Consider the following 17,773-nt stretch of genomic DNA (forward strand, 5'->3'; position numbering starts at 1 on the left):
AGTTCAGTAATTTGAGAACTGAGTTTCTTCAGAAGACGAATTCTAGTGAATTGTTCATAAAATGAATGTTAATATACAGTTACGGTAAAATAATTTAGGTCAAAAAATATCTCTCTAATCTTTTGGTCCGTTCTGCCATTCAGAGTCAGCATCAAAGTTAGGTTGTCTAGTTAGGTTTTAATATTTACAAGGATGGCAATTCCCCAATTCTGAGCTTATAACAAATGTGATAGAGGCAAATATGCATGCCGACTGTGGAGAAGGTTTTAGGTATGAAATCAGTCCTACAGACAAGCTTTGAAAGAAGTGCTCAAAACATTAGACTTTTGTAGAAGTAAGGTTGCTCATTTAAAATAAATGATCACATTCTCTCTAAGGATGAAATAAATGAGACACAGTTGTTTCTGTTTTTCAACTTTTGAGTATTACAAGTATAACCACATTATGGTTTTTGTAGTTTGGGTAGATTATAGTACTGTATGCTGCTTCTGAATACAATTTCTGTTGTTATAGCTTTCTGTCAGTTGAAGTGCGTGTGCATCTTGAAGATCAGGTAGGAGCTTGAGTTGCGTAGCAGAAGAGGAGTTCTGTCCAAATGTGTCTTCTACCAAGCTTGCTTTTTGTGAATTACTAGATTTAATATCTGCCTATTTTCTTTCTTGATGTAATTGCATGTGTTGATAAAATTGGTTAGCATACTACTGCACCTGTAAAAGTAACAATTTCATCTGTAAATATCATCGCAATGATAAATGTTGGCATTTAATGGCTGGCTCATTATTCAGATTCTTAGTTGTTTATATCATAGAATTTCTATCTTGAGTTGAAAGGGACTTATAAGGATCATTCAGTCCAACTCCCTACTCCTTGCAGGACGACTTAAATCTAAACCATATGACTAAGAGCGTCATTCGGGTGCCCCTTGAGCTCTGGCAGTCTTGATGCACCACTTACCTGCAGAGCCTGTTCCAGGGACCGACCACCCTCTCAGTGAAGAACCTTTTCCTGATGTCCAACCTGAACTTCCCCTGATGCAGCTTCATTCAGTTTCCCGGTGTCTTATTACTGGTCATCAGAGAGAGGAGATTAGCACCTCCCCATCAGCTGCCTCCCTTGAGGAAGTCGTAGACTGTGATGAGGTCACCCCTCAGGCTTCTTGAAGCTGCACAAACCAAGTGACCTCAGCTGCTCCTGATAAGCCTTGCCCTTGAGACCTTTTACCATCTTGGTTGCCCTCTTTTGGACACGCGCTAATAGTTTGATGTCCTTCTTATATTGAGACACCCAAAACTTCACAGAGTACGCGAGGTGGGGCTGTACCACTGCAGTGTAGAGTGGGACAGTCACCTCCATTGACTGGCTCGCTATGCTGTGCTTGATGCATGCAAGGACACGGTTGGCCCTTTTGGCTGGCAGGTAACACTATTGATTCATATTCAACTTGCCATCAACCCAGGTTCCCGGATCTCTTTCCACAGGGCTGATCTCCAGCCTCTTATCCCTGAATTTGTATGTGTAACCAGGATTACCCTGTCCCAGGTAGAGAATTTGGCACTTGGTCTTGTTAAAATGGTTGCCTAGCTCTCTAGGTCTATCCAGATCTCTCTGTAAGGCTTCTCTGCTCTCGAGGGAGTCTACAGCTCCTCCTAATTTCATATCATCGGCAAACTTACTTAACATACACTTTTGAGTCCTGCATCTAGATCGTTTATAAAAACATTAAAGGCACAGGCCCTAAAATTGAGCCCTGGGGAACCCCACTGGTGACTGGCTGCAAGCTTGATGCAACCCCATGTACTATAACTCTTTGAGCCTGACCCCTCAGCCAGTTGCTTACCCAATGTGTTACGGACTTGTCTAGCTGTGTGCTGGACATTTTGTCCAGAAGGATACTGGAGAGACAGTATCAAAATCTGCTAAAATCCAAAGAAATGTACATTTACTGACTTTCCTTAGTTAGACGTGTGACCTTGTCGTAAAAGGAAATTAAGTTAGTTAAACAGGATTTTCCCCTTTTGAACCCGTGCTGGCTATGACCAGTGACTGCATTCTCTCTCAAGTATTTTTCAGTAACTCCTAGAATAACCTTCTCCATAATTTTATCTGGCATCAGAGTGAGACTGACAGACCTGCAATTACCACGGTCTGCCTTCTTACCCTACTTGAAAACTGGGACAATATTTGCCAGATACCAGTCCACTGGGTCCTCTCCAAATTCACAGGCCGGTTGAAAAATAATGGAGAGAAGTCCCGTGATAATATCGGCCAACTCTTTTAGTATCCTGAGATGAATCCCATCAGGCCCCATAGACTTACATGCATCCAGCTGGAGCAGCAAGTCTTGACTAAGTTCAGAGCTGGCTGGGAGTTTATCATCCCCCCCAGTCATGGTCTTCCAACACAGGGCTCTTGGGGGTCCCAGGGCCCATCATCAGTGTTAAAGATAGGTGAAAAGGCATTAAATGTCTCTGCTTTGTCAACATCCCTATTTGTTAGGTGACCGACCTCAGTAATGGACCAATGTTATCTCTGATCGTCCTTTTGCTGTTAACATATTTTAAAAAGCTCTTTTTGTTGTCCATCAGTGTGTTGGCCAGCTCAAACTCTAATTGAGCTTTGACTGCACGAATCTGCTCCCTACAATGGCGAACAGCATCTCTGTAGTCCTCCCATGTCACCTGTCCTTGCTTACAGTGTCCATACACTGTAGATGCTGTATTTCTGTGCGTTGGTCAGAAGATAATCTATGGAGAAACAGAAGTTAGTTACCTGCTATTTTTCAAGAGACACCCCCCCCCTTTTTTTTCCTGCAAATATGTTTCATGAGGTTTTTTTTCTGAAATTCTCACCTATGGCTTGACTGTCAAAGCCATCATCTGAGTATAGAGGGAGTTAAGGATGAACTTGTTCAGGCTGAGAAAGCCCAAGAGTCTCAGTCTGTACACTTTATAGTATAAATGTTTTGACTATTGAATGTGCCAAAGGTGGTCAGTCATGCTGTTTCTGAGTGGGTTTTCAAATGTATTCCAGTTAATGTCTGAAGTGATGATTAACGCTTGCGCATCCAGAAAGACTTGTAAATCTCAATCCGTTATACAAGTTTTAATATGGGGAATGGATGAACTGTGTTCTTCATGAAAGTGATCAGTGAGCATTGGTAGCTTGTGCTTGTCAGGACAGAGTCCGCTACTTATCACAAGAGTTTAAAAACTGTTTCTGGGACATTGGGATTTAGCAGAGGGAGATGAGAGGTGTTTACTTTTTTTTTTTTTTTTTCCAGTTCCATGTATGTTGTATATGTGAGGTAGGATAGGAAATGTTGAAGTCAAAGTTGTTCAGGATGCATATTTTTTTATGGTTTGGCTTTAGTAAACACCTGGATAGCCTGACCAAAAAGCTGTGGGACAGAAGTGATCCTGAAGGCTACTCCTGATTATCTCCTTGCTTAGGTCTTACTGATTGTAAGCAAGTCTTAACTGTTTTTAAGGAGTAAAACTAACCTGTCTGCATTACATCATAGAAATGCGAAAGCCAGAAACTAGTTTTCTCAGGTTGTGTTTGTAACTCCAAGTTGTAGCTGAAGGTATATTTATGTACCTGGATTAGTGGACCGACTATCTTATAAGCAAACTCTACCTCTGTAACAGATACAGCTGTTTGTGTGAGAATGTCAGCAATGTGGCACTGATTTAAGTTTCCATTTCAGGGACACATTGGTCTCACAGGTCCTGGGTCTAGGAAGTGTGTTTTCTCTGCAATGGCTAGATTTTTTTTTTTTTTCCTGGCTTTACTTGCAACATAATTCTATAAAAAAATAATGTATTAATGCCTTCTTTTTAACAGGAGAAAGAAACTGGAAACAAAAGTGAAGAAACTTGAAGGTAACTTTCCATGTTGTGTTAGTGTGCTGTTGTCCTAATCCATCTCGATTTGTTTTTTTGTCCAAAGAAATAATTGCAGCTTTTTAACTCTGAGGCCCCAAGGAGCAAGGCAGGGCAGTACTGTGTGTTGTGCTTAATCTCTGAATTACATCAGCTCTCTCATCAACCAACCATGCCAAATGTTTTCCATTGAGTATCTTAAGCACATGGTGTAAATGAAGTTGGAAGGGAACTTCTGGTCATGAAAACCTCAAAGGATGGACTCTGCCCAGCCTGTCCAGGCAACTGCTTTCACTGCATGACTGTCTTCATGGTGAAAAAGTTTTTCCTTATAGCCAGTTGGAAACTCTCTGGTTTCAACTTACGCCTGATGTCTCTTGTCCTTCCACCATGCACCACTGAACAGTTATTCCATCTTGATACCTCCTTGTAGGTACAGGAAAGCTGCTCTCTGATCCCTTCTACGTTTTCTTGTTGGTTTGTTGTTTGTTTTTTTTTTATCCTCTCAAGCTAATTAAGTCTAGTTCAACGAGCCTGTTTTCATAGAGCATGTGCTCCAGCATTCTGATAGTCTTGGCAGAATTCTTCTAGTCATGTTTATGATTATATTTAAATATGTAGTGATCATGACACATGCTTTCTGATTTTTAAATAATCTGGCAATTGGTTTTTGGTTTGTTTGATTGGTTTATTTTGTTTTTAAGTAGAGATAAAGCACTTGCCTTCTGACACTGTTTTTCTTGTAGTAGAGGGTGGATATGTGTAAAGCATTCTGATACTAAACTTGCTGTACTTTTAGTTGGCAAGGCAAATATTTTCATTCATGGCACAGTTATAGCTGTGCTTACCACAATTTAAAGTACAACGAACTGAGTGACTTGTATCTGTTAGCAATTGCCCAAATCCTACTGTGAAGTACAGGTACTGAGTGTTTATTTCACTGAGCATTTTGGAGTTCCACTACGTGGCAGCAAGGTTTTTTTACCCTCTTGCTCCCAAAAACTCAGATTCTGGCAGAGTGGTTTTTTTTTTCGTGATAATTTGATTTGCAAAGTGGTGACCAATATTACTTAAATTAGTTGTGTCTTATATTGTAGTTTCTAACTTGAATTTTGGTTCTCTTTCGTGAAGAGGCTGCAACAAAGCATACGCAGGACTTGAGACAACTGAAAACTGAAAAGAAAAGGCTTGAAAAGGAGTTAAAGAAGGCACAAGTAAGACTTTCCTGTCTTTTGGATGAAGCTTCTTTTAGTATTTTTGGGGGAAAAAAGGGAAGCTACTAGTAACCAGGTACTGAAATAGTAAAATTACATTTGTTGGGGATATTGAGTAACTAAACATAGCAATTCACCTTAAGAGATAGAAATTTTCCAACTGAAACATGACCTTTGAAATGTTGATTTAGATTTCATGCTAATTAAGAGTAGATGTTCTATAAACTATGTATGGCATGAAAAATTAACATTATTTAATTTTAACAGGGAAAACTTGATGGTGTACTTAAAGAGAAGTGCAGAAAAGGTAAGTGTTCACCTTTGCCTTCACAGTTATGTGTGGTGTTGTTCCATTTGAACATTTCCTTTCCTCCCCTCTCCTCTTTTTAATAGTTAAGCATGCAGAGACCCAGAGTTCAAGTGAAGATATCACAACAGATATAGACAAAGGTAAGATTTTTTGCAAGACTATTCTCTATGTGGAACCAACTGTTTGAATTTATTGTAACTCTGCTAGATTTGCATTTTTGGAGACAGAGGATACAGACAAAAGTGAGAGAAACACAAACAATCTCGTTGTCTTTGAAGTTCACTGAAATCATAAAGGAAGCATGCAAAACAAAAGACAGAACATAGGAGTGTAATCTGCTACAGTTTCTATGTGATGATCTGTAAATCAAGTGGAAATCCAGGATGCCTGTTTCTTATCTTATTGACCTTTTTTTCCCCTAATGATCTAAAATATCTGCTGCAAATTATCTGAATCTAACTATGTCATGGAGCAAACTCCTCCTAAACTTCCTCTAAAATACTGAGGCCAACTTAAAGCAAATTTATTTTTTGCATTTTTGCAGGCTTTTAAAATACTGGTATTGATTTTGAATTGTTTAGAATATCTGAATGCAGTTTTCAGGCAAAAGGAGTACTGTGCAATATTTGTATATAAAGCTTGTTGTCAAAATTAAACTTCTCTGAAAAAGGTAGACCTTGTCAGTTCTTGTGTATCTTGGCATAGATACAAAAGCATTTACTGCCTCTTGGATTGTACTAAATTGGTACCCAATTTCATCCTTTAATTTTTAAGTAACGGAAAAATGGAAAAATTAATATCTGACCGCTAATTTAAGCTTCAAATAGCAGCAAGGCTTTATTACTGATGAGGAATTGTTAGTGTTGTTACTAGCTGTCTTGCAAAATTTGGCAGATTTTCCTCTTATGTGCTGATGTTTTTTTAATGTTGTCATGGTTTAGCCCCAGCTGGCAACAAAGGACCACGTGGTTGCTCTCTCACTCCTTCCCCCTGTGGGACTGGGAGGAGAATCGGAAGGAAAAGGCAAAACTTGTGGGTTGGGATAAAAACACTTTAACAGAACAGCAAATGGAGAAGAAAATAACAACAAGAATACTAATAAAAAGAACATAAGAGTGCAATTTTCTCACCGCCCGATGCTCAGCTCGCTCCCAAGTAGCAAATGATCCTGCCCTGGCCTGCTCCCCCACCTAAATACTGAGCATGATATCACATGGTATCGAATATCTTGTGTGATTGGCTAGTTTGGGTCAGACCTCCTGCCTTCTTGCAAAAATTAACCCTATCCCAGCCAAACCCAGGACATATCCACCACTTATTCTATACTATCTACATCATGCCCAGGTCCCACACTTCCCGATTTATCACCATCACTTTCCCTGTCTTTTATATATATATAATACACACACACACAGAGATGTTCCCTTAGTTCTCATCCCTCTAAAATGACTGCTGAGTTCATTTAATCCATGACTTTGGGCTCCATCTGTCATAACACTCTTTCAGGGCAGGAGTGATGATGTGTGGTGTTGGATGGTCACACACCAGCTGCAAGCTCTGGATGCAGCATATCTGGCACGGTCCATGCCCACAGTCTGAAGGTTGAAGATGTCGATCTTGAGGAAGTGGCTGGGCATCAGTTGCTGAAGCCAGGTCTAGTTCTATTACCGCTGCACCTTTGCTCAGTGTCCTGCTTTAGTTTGTATGATTCTTACTGTAATGCCATTGATAGGGCATATAGTAGTGTAGTATAGTACTGTAATAGTGATGACATACAGTGGCAGGGTTATTTACCAATTAGCATCATGCAATTTAATTTATTGGCTATTCTCAGCAAAAATCAAATCTTGTGGAGGTAAACATCAGACTTCCCCATCCGTCCACATCACCCACCAAGCACACCCAGGTCCTTGAGGAAAACCAACGTCATGGATGGGTTTGCCATTGCCTGAGGCAGGAGTAACCCAGACTGTCTTCCCTAATATATTCTGAAGTGCACGACAGGGACTTTATCCCCTTCTACAGTATATAAAAGTCTTGACTGGGCAGGGCCAGCTCGGTTGGTAGATCCCTTGGTGTTGACTAACCAGGTGGCCTTTGCTAAATGAGCATCCCAATGTTTAAGGTCCCACCAGCCATTGCTCTCTGTGTACTTTTTAGCAGTCCATTGTATCATTTGATCTTCCCAGAGGCTGGTGCATGATAGTGGAAGGTGTCCCAGCTCATGGCAGGGGGGTTGGAACTAGATGATCTTTAAGGTCACTTCCAACCCAAACCATTCTATGATGGGGGACGTGATATACATGTTCCATGCCATGCTCTTCAGCCCAGTTGTCTGTGAGGTTGTTTTAACACACTCTGGTCAGACCTGCTGTTATCTCACACCTTCATGCTCCATGCTAGGTGCCAGAAAGGACTGTTGTGGTTTAGCCTAGCTGGCAACAAAGAACCAAGTGGTTGTTCTCTCACTCCTCTGCCCTGATGGGATTGGGAGGAGAATCAGAAGGAAAAAGCAAAACTCCTGGGTTGGGATAAAAACACTTTTAACAGAACAGCAAAGGGAGAAGAAAATAACAAGAAGAATACTAATAAAAAGAATATGCGGAGTGCAATTTTCTGACCATGCAATGCTCAACTCGTTCCTGAGTAGCAAATGACCCTGCCCTGGCCTGCTCTCCCACTTAAACACCAAGCATGACATCACATGGTATCAAATACCCTATTTGATTGGCTAGTTTGGGTCAGCCCTCCTGGCTTCTTGCGAAAATTAATCCTATCCCAGCCAAAGCCAGGACAAATATGTCTATTCATAAAATGGTAGCAGTTTGCTATGGTCTTTGACTTATGGAATTGTCACAAACCCAGTAATCTCAGTTCCTTATCACTGAATCTGAAGATAGTTTTGGCATAAGTAGGTGAGCTGCTTGTGTATTTTGTCGAGTTTTTGGTCTATTTCTACTGTCTCTTCTAGCAATGGTGCTGCTAGGACTCCAGACAATGTCTACTAATGTTGTGGCCTTATAATTAATTCAGATACATTTAATGTGCTGTTACACTATGGTAAGGCTAAGATGAGTTACTACTGAGTGGGCATAAAGAAAGAATGTGATGTAAATACCTAAAAGATTTCCTCCCCCATTTGTGTTCATGTCACCTGAGTTGTTTTAGAATGCTGTTTAATTTCACTAATGCTACATTCAAATCTGGTTTTACATTTTACTCTGGGGGCTGCCACAACTTTCTGCCACCCTGACTGTAGAAAGGAAACGCTAAACCATTCTGCAACTGTTCCTTCAGTCTGCTGTGTACTATGGCCAATGCAGGATGCATTCCCTCAATGGCATCTAGCATTTCTCTTTCTCTGAAGCTAAAGTGCCCCTATGTCCCTTGTCTTAATTCTTGTTACGGGTATTTTGTATTTCATTGTAGGCATGTCTGTGTTCTGAGTAAAAACAAACATAAATTCTTTACTTTCTGAGCAACTGAGGTTTTACTCAATTTATAAAAATATTTATTTTAACAGAAAAAATCAAGCTCTTGTTAGAAGAACTCTGGATGTGCATTGACAGTGCAGCAGGAAAAAGAGAGAATCAGGAAAATGTTCCTGTCTTGGGTGAGATGGCATGCAAAGTCTTGGCATTTTATTGAAGCTGTCTCTTTTTTTGACCAATACCAAATATTGATATGTTTTTTCAGCTTCTGTTCAGGATAAGGCACGGCCTGAAAAAAGAAGACTGACTGTTACAGAAGGTAGGTTCCAGTAAATGTGAATTTATTAATATGCGAGTGCGTTAATTTAGTCTTACTGGGATATCATCAGATTGGGTATTGTTTGTGTAACACTTCTTTGACAGACTTAAATACTTTCCTTAGTGATTGTCTGGTCAGGTACATGTGTGGTTAGAATTTGAAAATAATTGCAAATATTAGTTTGAACAGCCAAGTGAACTGGAATGCTTTTCTAAATAAAGGCTGTTGTAGTCTGCTGTTGCAACTGAGAAATCAAATTCTTTTACTATCAGCTGCTTTGAATATTTCTACGTAGTCAAAACTCACCTCTTGTGTTTATACATTAATTATTATATCATTACAAACTGCAATATATAATGTGAATTACAGGATGCAAGCTCTTTTTAGTCTGAAAAAAACACATGGTAACATAGTTAGATTGTAAAATCTAAGAAGCTATTGCCACCATTTTCTTCATTCATACCTGCCTGAATAATAATAGAGAACAGTGCATTGATTTTCATATTTATGATACAGAGAAACAAAATGTATCATTTGGTGATAGCTTTAGTTTTGTAACGTCATGTTCAGTATGATAATAAAAAAATATCTGAGTAGTTATCCACATGCACATTCACAGCAAACTTGAACTGCTTTGACTTCACATAAGAGATGTTACTTTCCTTCTGTCCTCAACAGTAATAGGTGCCTTGAAACTGCATTGGTATTCCTGTAGTTGTCTCTCCACAGTGTGCTTATTAATCTTTCATTTTTCTTTATTTTCTCTAATATTTCGGTTTTCTGTAACTCAAGCCATAGTGATACTGTCTGGGATAAGTACCCTGCCTTATTAAGAGCTTTGAAGGTGAACTGTTATCCTGTCTAACCACCCTGTTAAGTCTGAAAGTCTGCTACCAGTGTAGATCCCAGTGAATCTAAATTCAGACTGTGTTCCAGTGGAATCCACTTAAGAGGTGCCAAGATATAAGGACCAGCTTATAAGCCAGTTTATCAGTCTCACTCCCACCAGTTTAATGCAGCAAATCTGTGGCTTCAGCTCCAAAACTGAGCTAGACAGTTGTCCCCTGCGATTCTGAGTTTGATTTCTTGATCAAGTGTCAATGAAATGACAAGAATAAGCACAAGAAACTGAAGAGTTTGAAATAAGGGTGATTTGAGGGGTACTGGGTTCTAGTGTCATCCTCTTCCCAAGAAGGGGAACTTTATATTCCAGGAGTCCTGTCCCATCTTTCCTATTTTTGTCTTCTCAAGGAAACTACAGCATTTTCACAAATGGAAGCAATTGTCCTCAACAGTCACTTCTAGTCAATCCTTCTTTTGCTTTTGTTGAAGTGGCTAGATATTGTAGAAATACATCTTACTTTCTGTTCCTTTGGGTTTGCTTTTTTCCCCTCTTTAAGCCTAGAACTGCCATCTTGTTGTTCTGGCGCTCATGGAAGTGGTAATTACTTTGGATTCATAACAGCAAAATGCTTGTGTTTACAGTTGCAATCTTCTACCAAAAAAAAAAGAGAATATTAGCAAGTTTGTCCTAATTTCTTGTCCCATATTACAATAGTGTCATCTTAGAGAACAAATCAGCTTGATGGTAGTATTGCTGAAGCATCTTTTCCAGAGAATGTCAGTTCATCGGTCTGCCTGGATCTAGCCTTTTAGTAAGATACCTCTTTGGCTGATTTCTTAGTACACTCAAGTGTGCTGTAAGATATCCAAAGCTTTGCATTACAGTCAGTGCCTTCTCTGTTCCACCAAGGTTGATAGCACTTTGAATGGCTTTCTTGAAGAACGTGTTCATCTACGAAAAATGGAAGATTCATCAGGCTTTCCATTCATGCGTTTTCCAAGAAATGTGCCATTGTGAAAGCCTCATAAGACAATGAGGTTTTGCCAAACTTAATTTAAAAGCATTTTTGCTCGATCCTGGTAGTATTGTTACAAATCTGCTGGTAATGATGTTGACTGTACCTGCAGTTGACCACCAGACCATAACCTTAGACAATAATCTGAGGTTAATAAGACATGCCTGGTTTTTTAAACTTGTTTTCCATGTAATTTGAGCATCAAGTCACCTACATGGTGAATGGGCATGTGAAGAAGCATTTGATGAAGCTTGCAGCTCAGTGCTGAAGATTTTGTGATTTGGATTTTCCAACATGCATTGTTCGCATGCAGGCTTATGGACAGAGGAGTTGAGGAAAGATAGGAAGACCACATCTGGGAGGAGCTGAACCTCTTCAAGTAGTATATATATAACAGGGTTCTGAGCTAAATCTGGCCTACTATAGAGCTGTATCCATCTTAACCATGAGCCAGCAGTGTGCCCTGGCTGCCAAGAAAGCTAATGGGATCCTGGGATGCATTAAGAGGAGTGTGGCCAGCAGGTCGAGGGACGTTCTGCTTCCCCGCTACACTGCCCTAGTGAGGCCCCATCTGGAGTACTCTGTCCAGTTCTGGGCTCCCCAGTTCAAGAAAGATGAGGAGGAGAGAGTCCAGCAGAGGGCTACGAGGATGAGGAGGGGACTGGAGCATCTCTCCTACGAGGAAAGGCTGAGGGAGCTGGGCTTGTTTAGCCTGAAGAAGAGAAGGCTGCGAGGGGACCTAATATATGCTTACAAATATCTGCAGGGTGGGTGTCAGGAGGATGGGGCCAGACTCTTTTCAGTGATGCCCAGCGACAGGACAAGGGGCAATGGACACAAACTGAAGCAGAGGAAGTTCCGTCTGAACATGAGGAAGAACTTCTTCCCTCTGAGGGTGACGGAACACTGGAACAGGCTGCCCAGGGAGGTTGTGGATTATCCTTCTCTGGAGATATTCAAGACCTGCCTGGACAAGGTCCTGTGCAGCCTGGTCCAGGTGACCCTGCTTCGGCAGGGGGGCTGGACTAGATGACCCACAGAGGTCCCTTCCAACCCCTACCATTCTGTGATTCTGTGATTATCTGATCTTCCTTTTCATTTGGGGATCCAGGATAGGGGAGAAGCTCCATATAGATGTTAAGAGCAGGGATGGAAAAGAGCATGCTGGAGGTACCTTGGTGTCTGCTTTAATATCAGGTAAAAGGAGATACAAGGCAGTGGCATTACCTGTCAAATACAGAGAAAGGACTGAATCCCTAAGACCTGTATGTTTTATGGTCTTGAGATTAAAGTTTGTAGGATGTGAGTTGATTGAAGAAGCAGACCTCTTTTCTGTCTTTAAGACCATATGAAAATCTCTCAAGATAACATCTTTTTAGGTAGTGTAGCTTTGCACATTTATTTTCAGGTATGCAGTGTGTTCACCCTAATTATTTGTTTCATATGATGGGATCTGTGGATTTGCTGTCTTGAAAGACAGAATACTGTCTGTAGCTCTAAAGAATAGCTAGTGTATAAAACATCCTGAAATTCACATAATTAGAAACAGGTTGAAAATCGAGGGTTGTGGGCAGGACATTAGAAACCTTCTATGGAGGGAATTTTCCTCAGAGAAGCATTCCTGTTTGTGTTTGAGAAGTGTGCAGTTGCTACTGCCAGATATTTGCAGTCACAGTGCTGATAGTGATGAGTTTTTGCTGTAAACCAGAAGAGGTTCTGTGACTAGATTAATTATTTTGGTAATATATCCAGCATCTTAATATGGTCCTCCTTTTTGGGAGAAAAAAACCAAAACTGGTTTTAGAAAGCTGCTTTGTTGTTTAGGTTTGGGAGAGAAGAGAACATTGTTTTGCAACAGTGAATTGCCCTGCAACGTGGACAATCAGGAGCAAAGATGTGAATTATAAAATTCAATTTGTCTAGTATCAAGGCAACCAGTGTTAGCATTGGATTGCTTATTTCATCTGTGCTGTCCTCCATTCTTTATCAAGGAAGTATTTCACAGTAGTGTGTGGTAGATTTTGATGGTGTTTTCAGATCAGAGTAATCTTAACCTTCTCTCAGAAGTGGGAGAAGGCAGCAGTGCAAGAGTTTGAAGCCATGTGGACTAGATTCAAGGTTGTAGATTTGAGGACAAAACTTAATAATTTTGGTAAGTGAGATAATGAAAAAGAGTGCAGTTCCCTGGACAAAGTAAAATTTGTCTGTGAAATAGGATCTTTGAGAGGATCCTTCCAATGAGGGGGGCTCGATATCAGTAAGGCTTTTCCTAGATAGGATATAAAGTTCCTGATAACTTGGTACTATTGTGTAGTTCTGTGCAATAGTCTAATTGAAGTTCTCCGAGGGGCAAAATAAGGAATTGTGTGTTTCTCTCCACTTCAGTGTGGAGAAAGTTCTCAGCTTAGAACTGGTTGGCACAAAGGAGCATGAAAGAAATCTAAAATATAATTAAGATAAAATTATATCTGAGAGAGAACCATGTTCTGAATTTTTCGTCTTTTCTTTGTTCCTGCTTGCAAAGGATCTTCTTTTCCCTTGAATGGTCTAATGGGACTCGAATTGTAAAAGGAATCTAGGTTTTTCGTGACAAGATGTAGAATATCCTGGAAGCTGTATGTGACTGTAGCTTGTAAAGGTATTTATAAAACAGTGTGCGATCTTAAAACTTGTAAGATGATGCTTTGACCAAAGAAGATATCGGAGCTTGCATATCTTTGGGGAAAATGGGGTGATAAGACCCTGAAAAGTTTCTCCCTCTTCCTGCTGTCTATTGCAGCAATTGAGATTTTGATATGGAGCTGCTATATGAATTGACTGAGATGGATCTTGGAAGTAGGGGTTTTGATCAGTTTTCCTACTAAAACCTTTAGTGGAGCCAACATATCAGAATGTGCTTGAAGGTTATTGGGAGACAGATCTCTGGGAGGTTATTTTCACCTATTGATTTAAATGAGTATTTTCAAATCTGATACTACCATTGATGTTGCTTCAGGAGTATCTCTGCAAGTTCTAGTAGCAGATAAACACCAACAGCAATAATGAAGCAAACTTTTTTTTTTTTCCATGAACGTAATGCAGTTTGTGCCAATTAAATCAATATATGATCACAGAATCACAGAATGTGATGAGATTGGAAGGGACCTCTATGGATCATCTAGTCCAACCCCCCTACCGAAGCAGGGTCACCTGGATCAGGTTGCACAGGACCTTGTCCGGGCGGGTCTTGAATATCTCCAGAGAAGGAGAATCCACAACCTCCCTGGGCAGCCTGTTCCAGTGCTCCGTCACCCTCAGAGTGAAGAAGTTCCTCCTCAAGTTCCAATGGAACTTCCTGTGCCTCGGTTTGTGCCCATTGCCCCTTGTCCTGTCGCTGGGCACCACTGAAAAGAGTCTGGCCCCATCCTCCTGACATCCACCCTGCAGATATTTATAGGCATTTATAAGGTCCCCTCTCAGCCTTTTCTTCTTCAGGCTAAACAAGCCCAGCTCCCTCAGCCTTTCCTCGTAGGAGAGATGCTCCAGTCCCCTCCTCATCCTCATAGCCCTCCGCTGAACTCTCTCCAGTAGCTCCTCATCTTTCTTGAACTGGGGAGCCCAGAACTGGACAGAGTACTCCAGATGGGGCCTCACTAGGGCAGAGTAGAGGGGGAGGAGAACCTCCCTCAGACTGCTGGTCCCACTCTTCTTAATGCACCCCAGGATGCCATTGGCCTTCTTGGCAACCAGGGCACACTGCTGGCTCATGGTCAACTTGTCATCCACCAGCACACCCAGTCCCTCTCCGCAGAGCTGCTCTCCAGCAAATCCGTCCCAAGCCTGTACTGGTGCAGGGGTTTTTCCTCCCCAGGTGCAGGACCCTGCCCTTGCCCTTGTTGAACTTCATCAGGTTCCTCTCTGCCCAACTCTCCAGCCTCTCAAGGTCTCCCTGAATGGCAGCACAGCCTTCTGGTGTATCAGCCACTCCTCCCATTTTGGTGTCATCAACAAACTTGCTGAGGGTACACTCTTAACTTTTCATCCAGGTCATTGATGAGTAAGTTGAATAAGACTGGGCCCAGTACTGACCCCTGGGTACACCACTAGTTACAGGCCTCCAACTAGACTCAGCGCCGCTGATGACAACCCTCTGAGTTCTGCCATTCAGCCAGTTCTCAATCCACCTTACTGACCACTCATCCAGCCCACACTTCCTGAGCTTGCCTATGAGGATGTTATGCGAGACTGTGTCAAAAGCCTTGCTGAAGTCAAGGTAGACAACATCCACGGCTCTCCCCTCATCTACCCAGCCAATCATGCCATCGCAGAAGGCTATCAGACTGGTCAAGCATGATTGTTGAATCCATGTTGACAACTCCTGGTAACCTTTTCCTCCACTTGCTTGATGATGACCTCCAGAATGAGCTGTTCCATCATCTTTCCTGGGATGGAGGTAAGGCTGACTGGCCTGTAGTTCCTTGGGTCCCCCTTCTTGCCCTTTCTGAAGATTGGAGTGACACTGGCTTTTCTCCAGTCCGTGGGCACTTCTTCTGTCCAGGACCTTTCAGAGATGATGGAATGTGGCTCAGCAATGACATCTGCCAGCTAATGACATCATCTGTTCCAAACCATTTTGTACATGTGCTGTTCTTTATACTGTGGGATGGTACTTGGATGTACTCACAATACGCTTGATCTCTTGCTTGAATACTGCTGATTCTGTGTCCAGTAGTGTTTGTCAGCACTATAAACAAGATCACACTAACAAATGTCGTATAAGAATTGCAAATACTACAGAATAGGTTCTAGTTCCGTGTGGCACACTGGGATTTTGGGATTGTTGATTTCTACTGTTTTATTGGAGGTCATATTTTCTTTTTATAAAATCACAGTGTTTAAATTTCAGAAAACTGGGCCATCTTTTCACTGTTAAAAGTATCTAGCACACTTATAATAAATATTTAAATTCTTTGTCTCTAATGTTTAGACTTTCCTGGGGGGATGTGTTTTGTCTGCATACATAAGAAATAGGTTACTGTGTAAGAATAAAAAGTGTGATTTGAAAAGGAACAAACCAAACATACCATGCAAAGAATCACACAGAGCGCTTGGACATGCTTTCTTGCTGCTAGAATAACTGTGTAAAACTGGTATAGTTGACATTATCTTGGAAGGATTGTCAGCTGCTCAGTATCTTTCATTGTCTTAGTGGTTCAAACCCCTTTGCGCATAGGTATGTAGTGCGTGGGAACCTCACTTCAGAGAAAGTTTTTTTCAATGGTTTAGCTTTCACTAAGTCACATCTCTTGTATTATTAGACTCAATATTGAAATTTAAAGAACAAATACTTTAAAAGCATATGCGTGTTAAATCATGAAACTAGGAATACAGCTAAGACCTCCCTGACTGTGTTTATGGCAGGGTATAACTGTAACTGGCCTGAAAGTGCAGCTGCTGGCTCAAAGCTGCAGGTTGCTTTAAGCTGAGAATTACAGCCTGAGTGTGGAATGTCACTGCATGCTTGTCCTGCTTTTCCTGAACATCTGTTACCGGGCTAAAACTGAGCTGTATGGACCTTCAGTGCTACCCAGTATGCTGCTTCTTGAGAAGAAAAATTGGGAAGAATAGTCTTAATGATTCAAGTCAGAAAGTGGGAGAGGAGCTCTTAGGACATACATATACCATTTTTGTGAAAAAAAGAGTTATTTGTGAATAACATCTGATCTCTGTAAGGAAAAAATTTCTGAAAGTGACATTAAATGCTTATTACTAGTCTGTGGGAACATCATTTGAAAAGAGGGTAATGCATTCTTATTACTACGATGTATTATCTCTATAAAGAAAAATGGGAGGGAAAAAAAATTTAACAATATTTTTGTGTCTTAGAAACTGTACAAATCCATCAAAAGATCAGGAAGTGTTATGGCAAAACACCGTCTTGGTATTTTTCGCTAAAAAGTGCTGGAAAGCAAAATTCTGTAACAGCCATGCAACTTCAAACAAGTACTGAGCGCTTTGGAGGTGACTGTGTTGAGAACTGGACTGCTGAAGAATGTCTCCATGTTGGTGAGGATAAAATTGTAGATGTTGTAACACAGACAGATGGGGCACACAGCAGTTCGGACTTCTCTGATCAGGAGCAAAAGGGCCCAGGTGGAAATGTGATGGAGATACTGAATTGGGCCAGGCCTCTCCCTGCTCTACTTTCTCCAGTACAGCTGTCACCACTAGCTACACAGGTGAGTTTCAGGATATGTCTGTCTTGGTACTAACTTGGTCATATAATTACTGCAAATATAATGATTTTATATTCCTGAGCTGCCTTTTTCTTTTTTTAGTATCAGTATTAGTTACTCATGCATTGAAAGGGTCTCTGTGTGAGTGTTTAGATCCATATGGATACTTTTTTACCTTCTAGCATACTGCCTGTGGAAGGGGGCAAAACGTAATTTGCAGAAGTGTATTTAAAACAAAGCCACCCACATCTCGACTGCTGTCATAATTTCTTTTCCCAGTGTCACAGACTTACAGTCCCAACTCCTATTGGCTTTTATAGCAAAATTCCACAGCTTGAAAGTCAAGGGGAACCTACTCAAATGTTGTTTGCCAGTAATCTTAGAATGCAAGTAGGTAGGTGAAGAATTCTCTGACTTTTCACAGAGGTACTTTCCATTTGCTATGTAGAACAACGATGGAGAAGGATGTAATTCTGTTGATCAGCCTTAATCTCAAAACCACTGCATGTCAGGGCCATCAGTGTATTTGTTTAGAGAAATAGAT

The 17,773-nt window shown here is 41.0% G+C and overlaps 1 protein-coding gene across 1 annotated transcript in view; it reads left to right on the forward strand.

Annotated features, from left to right (window-relative positions):
* Positions 1–17,773, forward strand: part of ICE1 (interactor of little elongation complex ELL subunit 1) — a 42,273-nt gene that overhangs the window by 7,905 nt on the left and 16,595 nt on the right. Inside the window, exons 7-13 of the mRNA XM_075418522.1 lie at positions 3,844–3,881; positions 5,013–5,095; positions 5,363–5,402; positions 5,489–5,545; positions 8,929–9,018; positions 9,102–9,155; positions 16,880–17,232. Coding sequence (XP_075274637.1) covers positions 3,844–3,881; positions 5,013–5,095; positions 5,363–5,402; positions 5,489–5,545; positions 8,929–9,018; positions 9,102–9,155; positions 16,880–17,232 — 715 coding nt within the window. The remainder of the gene's footprint in view (positions 1–3,843; positions 3,882–5,012; positions 5,096–5,362; positions 5,403–5,488; positions 5,546–8,928; positions 9,019–9,101; positions 9,156–16,879; positions 17,233–17,773) is intronic.

This window comes from Opisthocomus hoazin, chromosome 4, assembly GCF_030867145.1.
Source record: "Opisthocomus hoazin isolate bOpiHoa1 chromosome 4, bOpiHoa1.hap1, whole genome shotgun sequence".
Lineage (NCBI taxonomy): Eukaryota > Metazoa > Chordata > Aves > Opisthocomiformes > Opisthocomidae > Opisthocomus > Opisthocomus hoazin.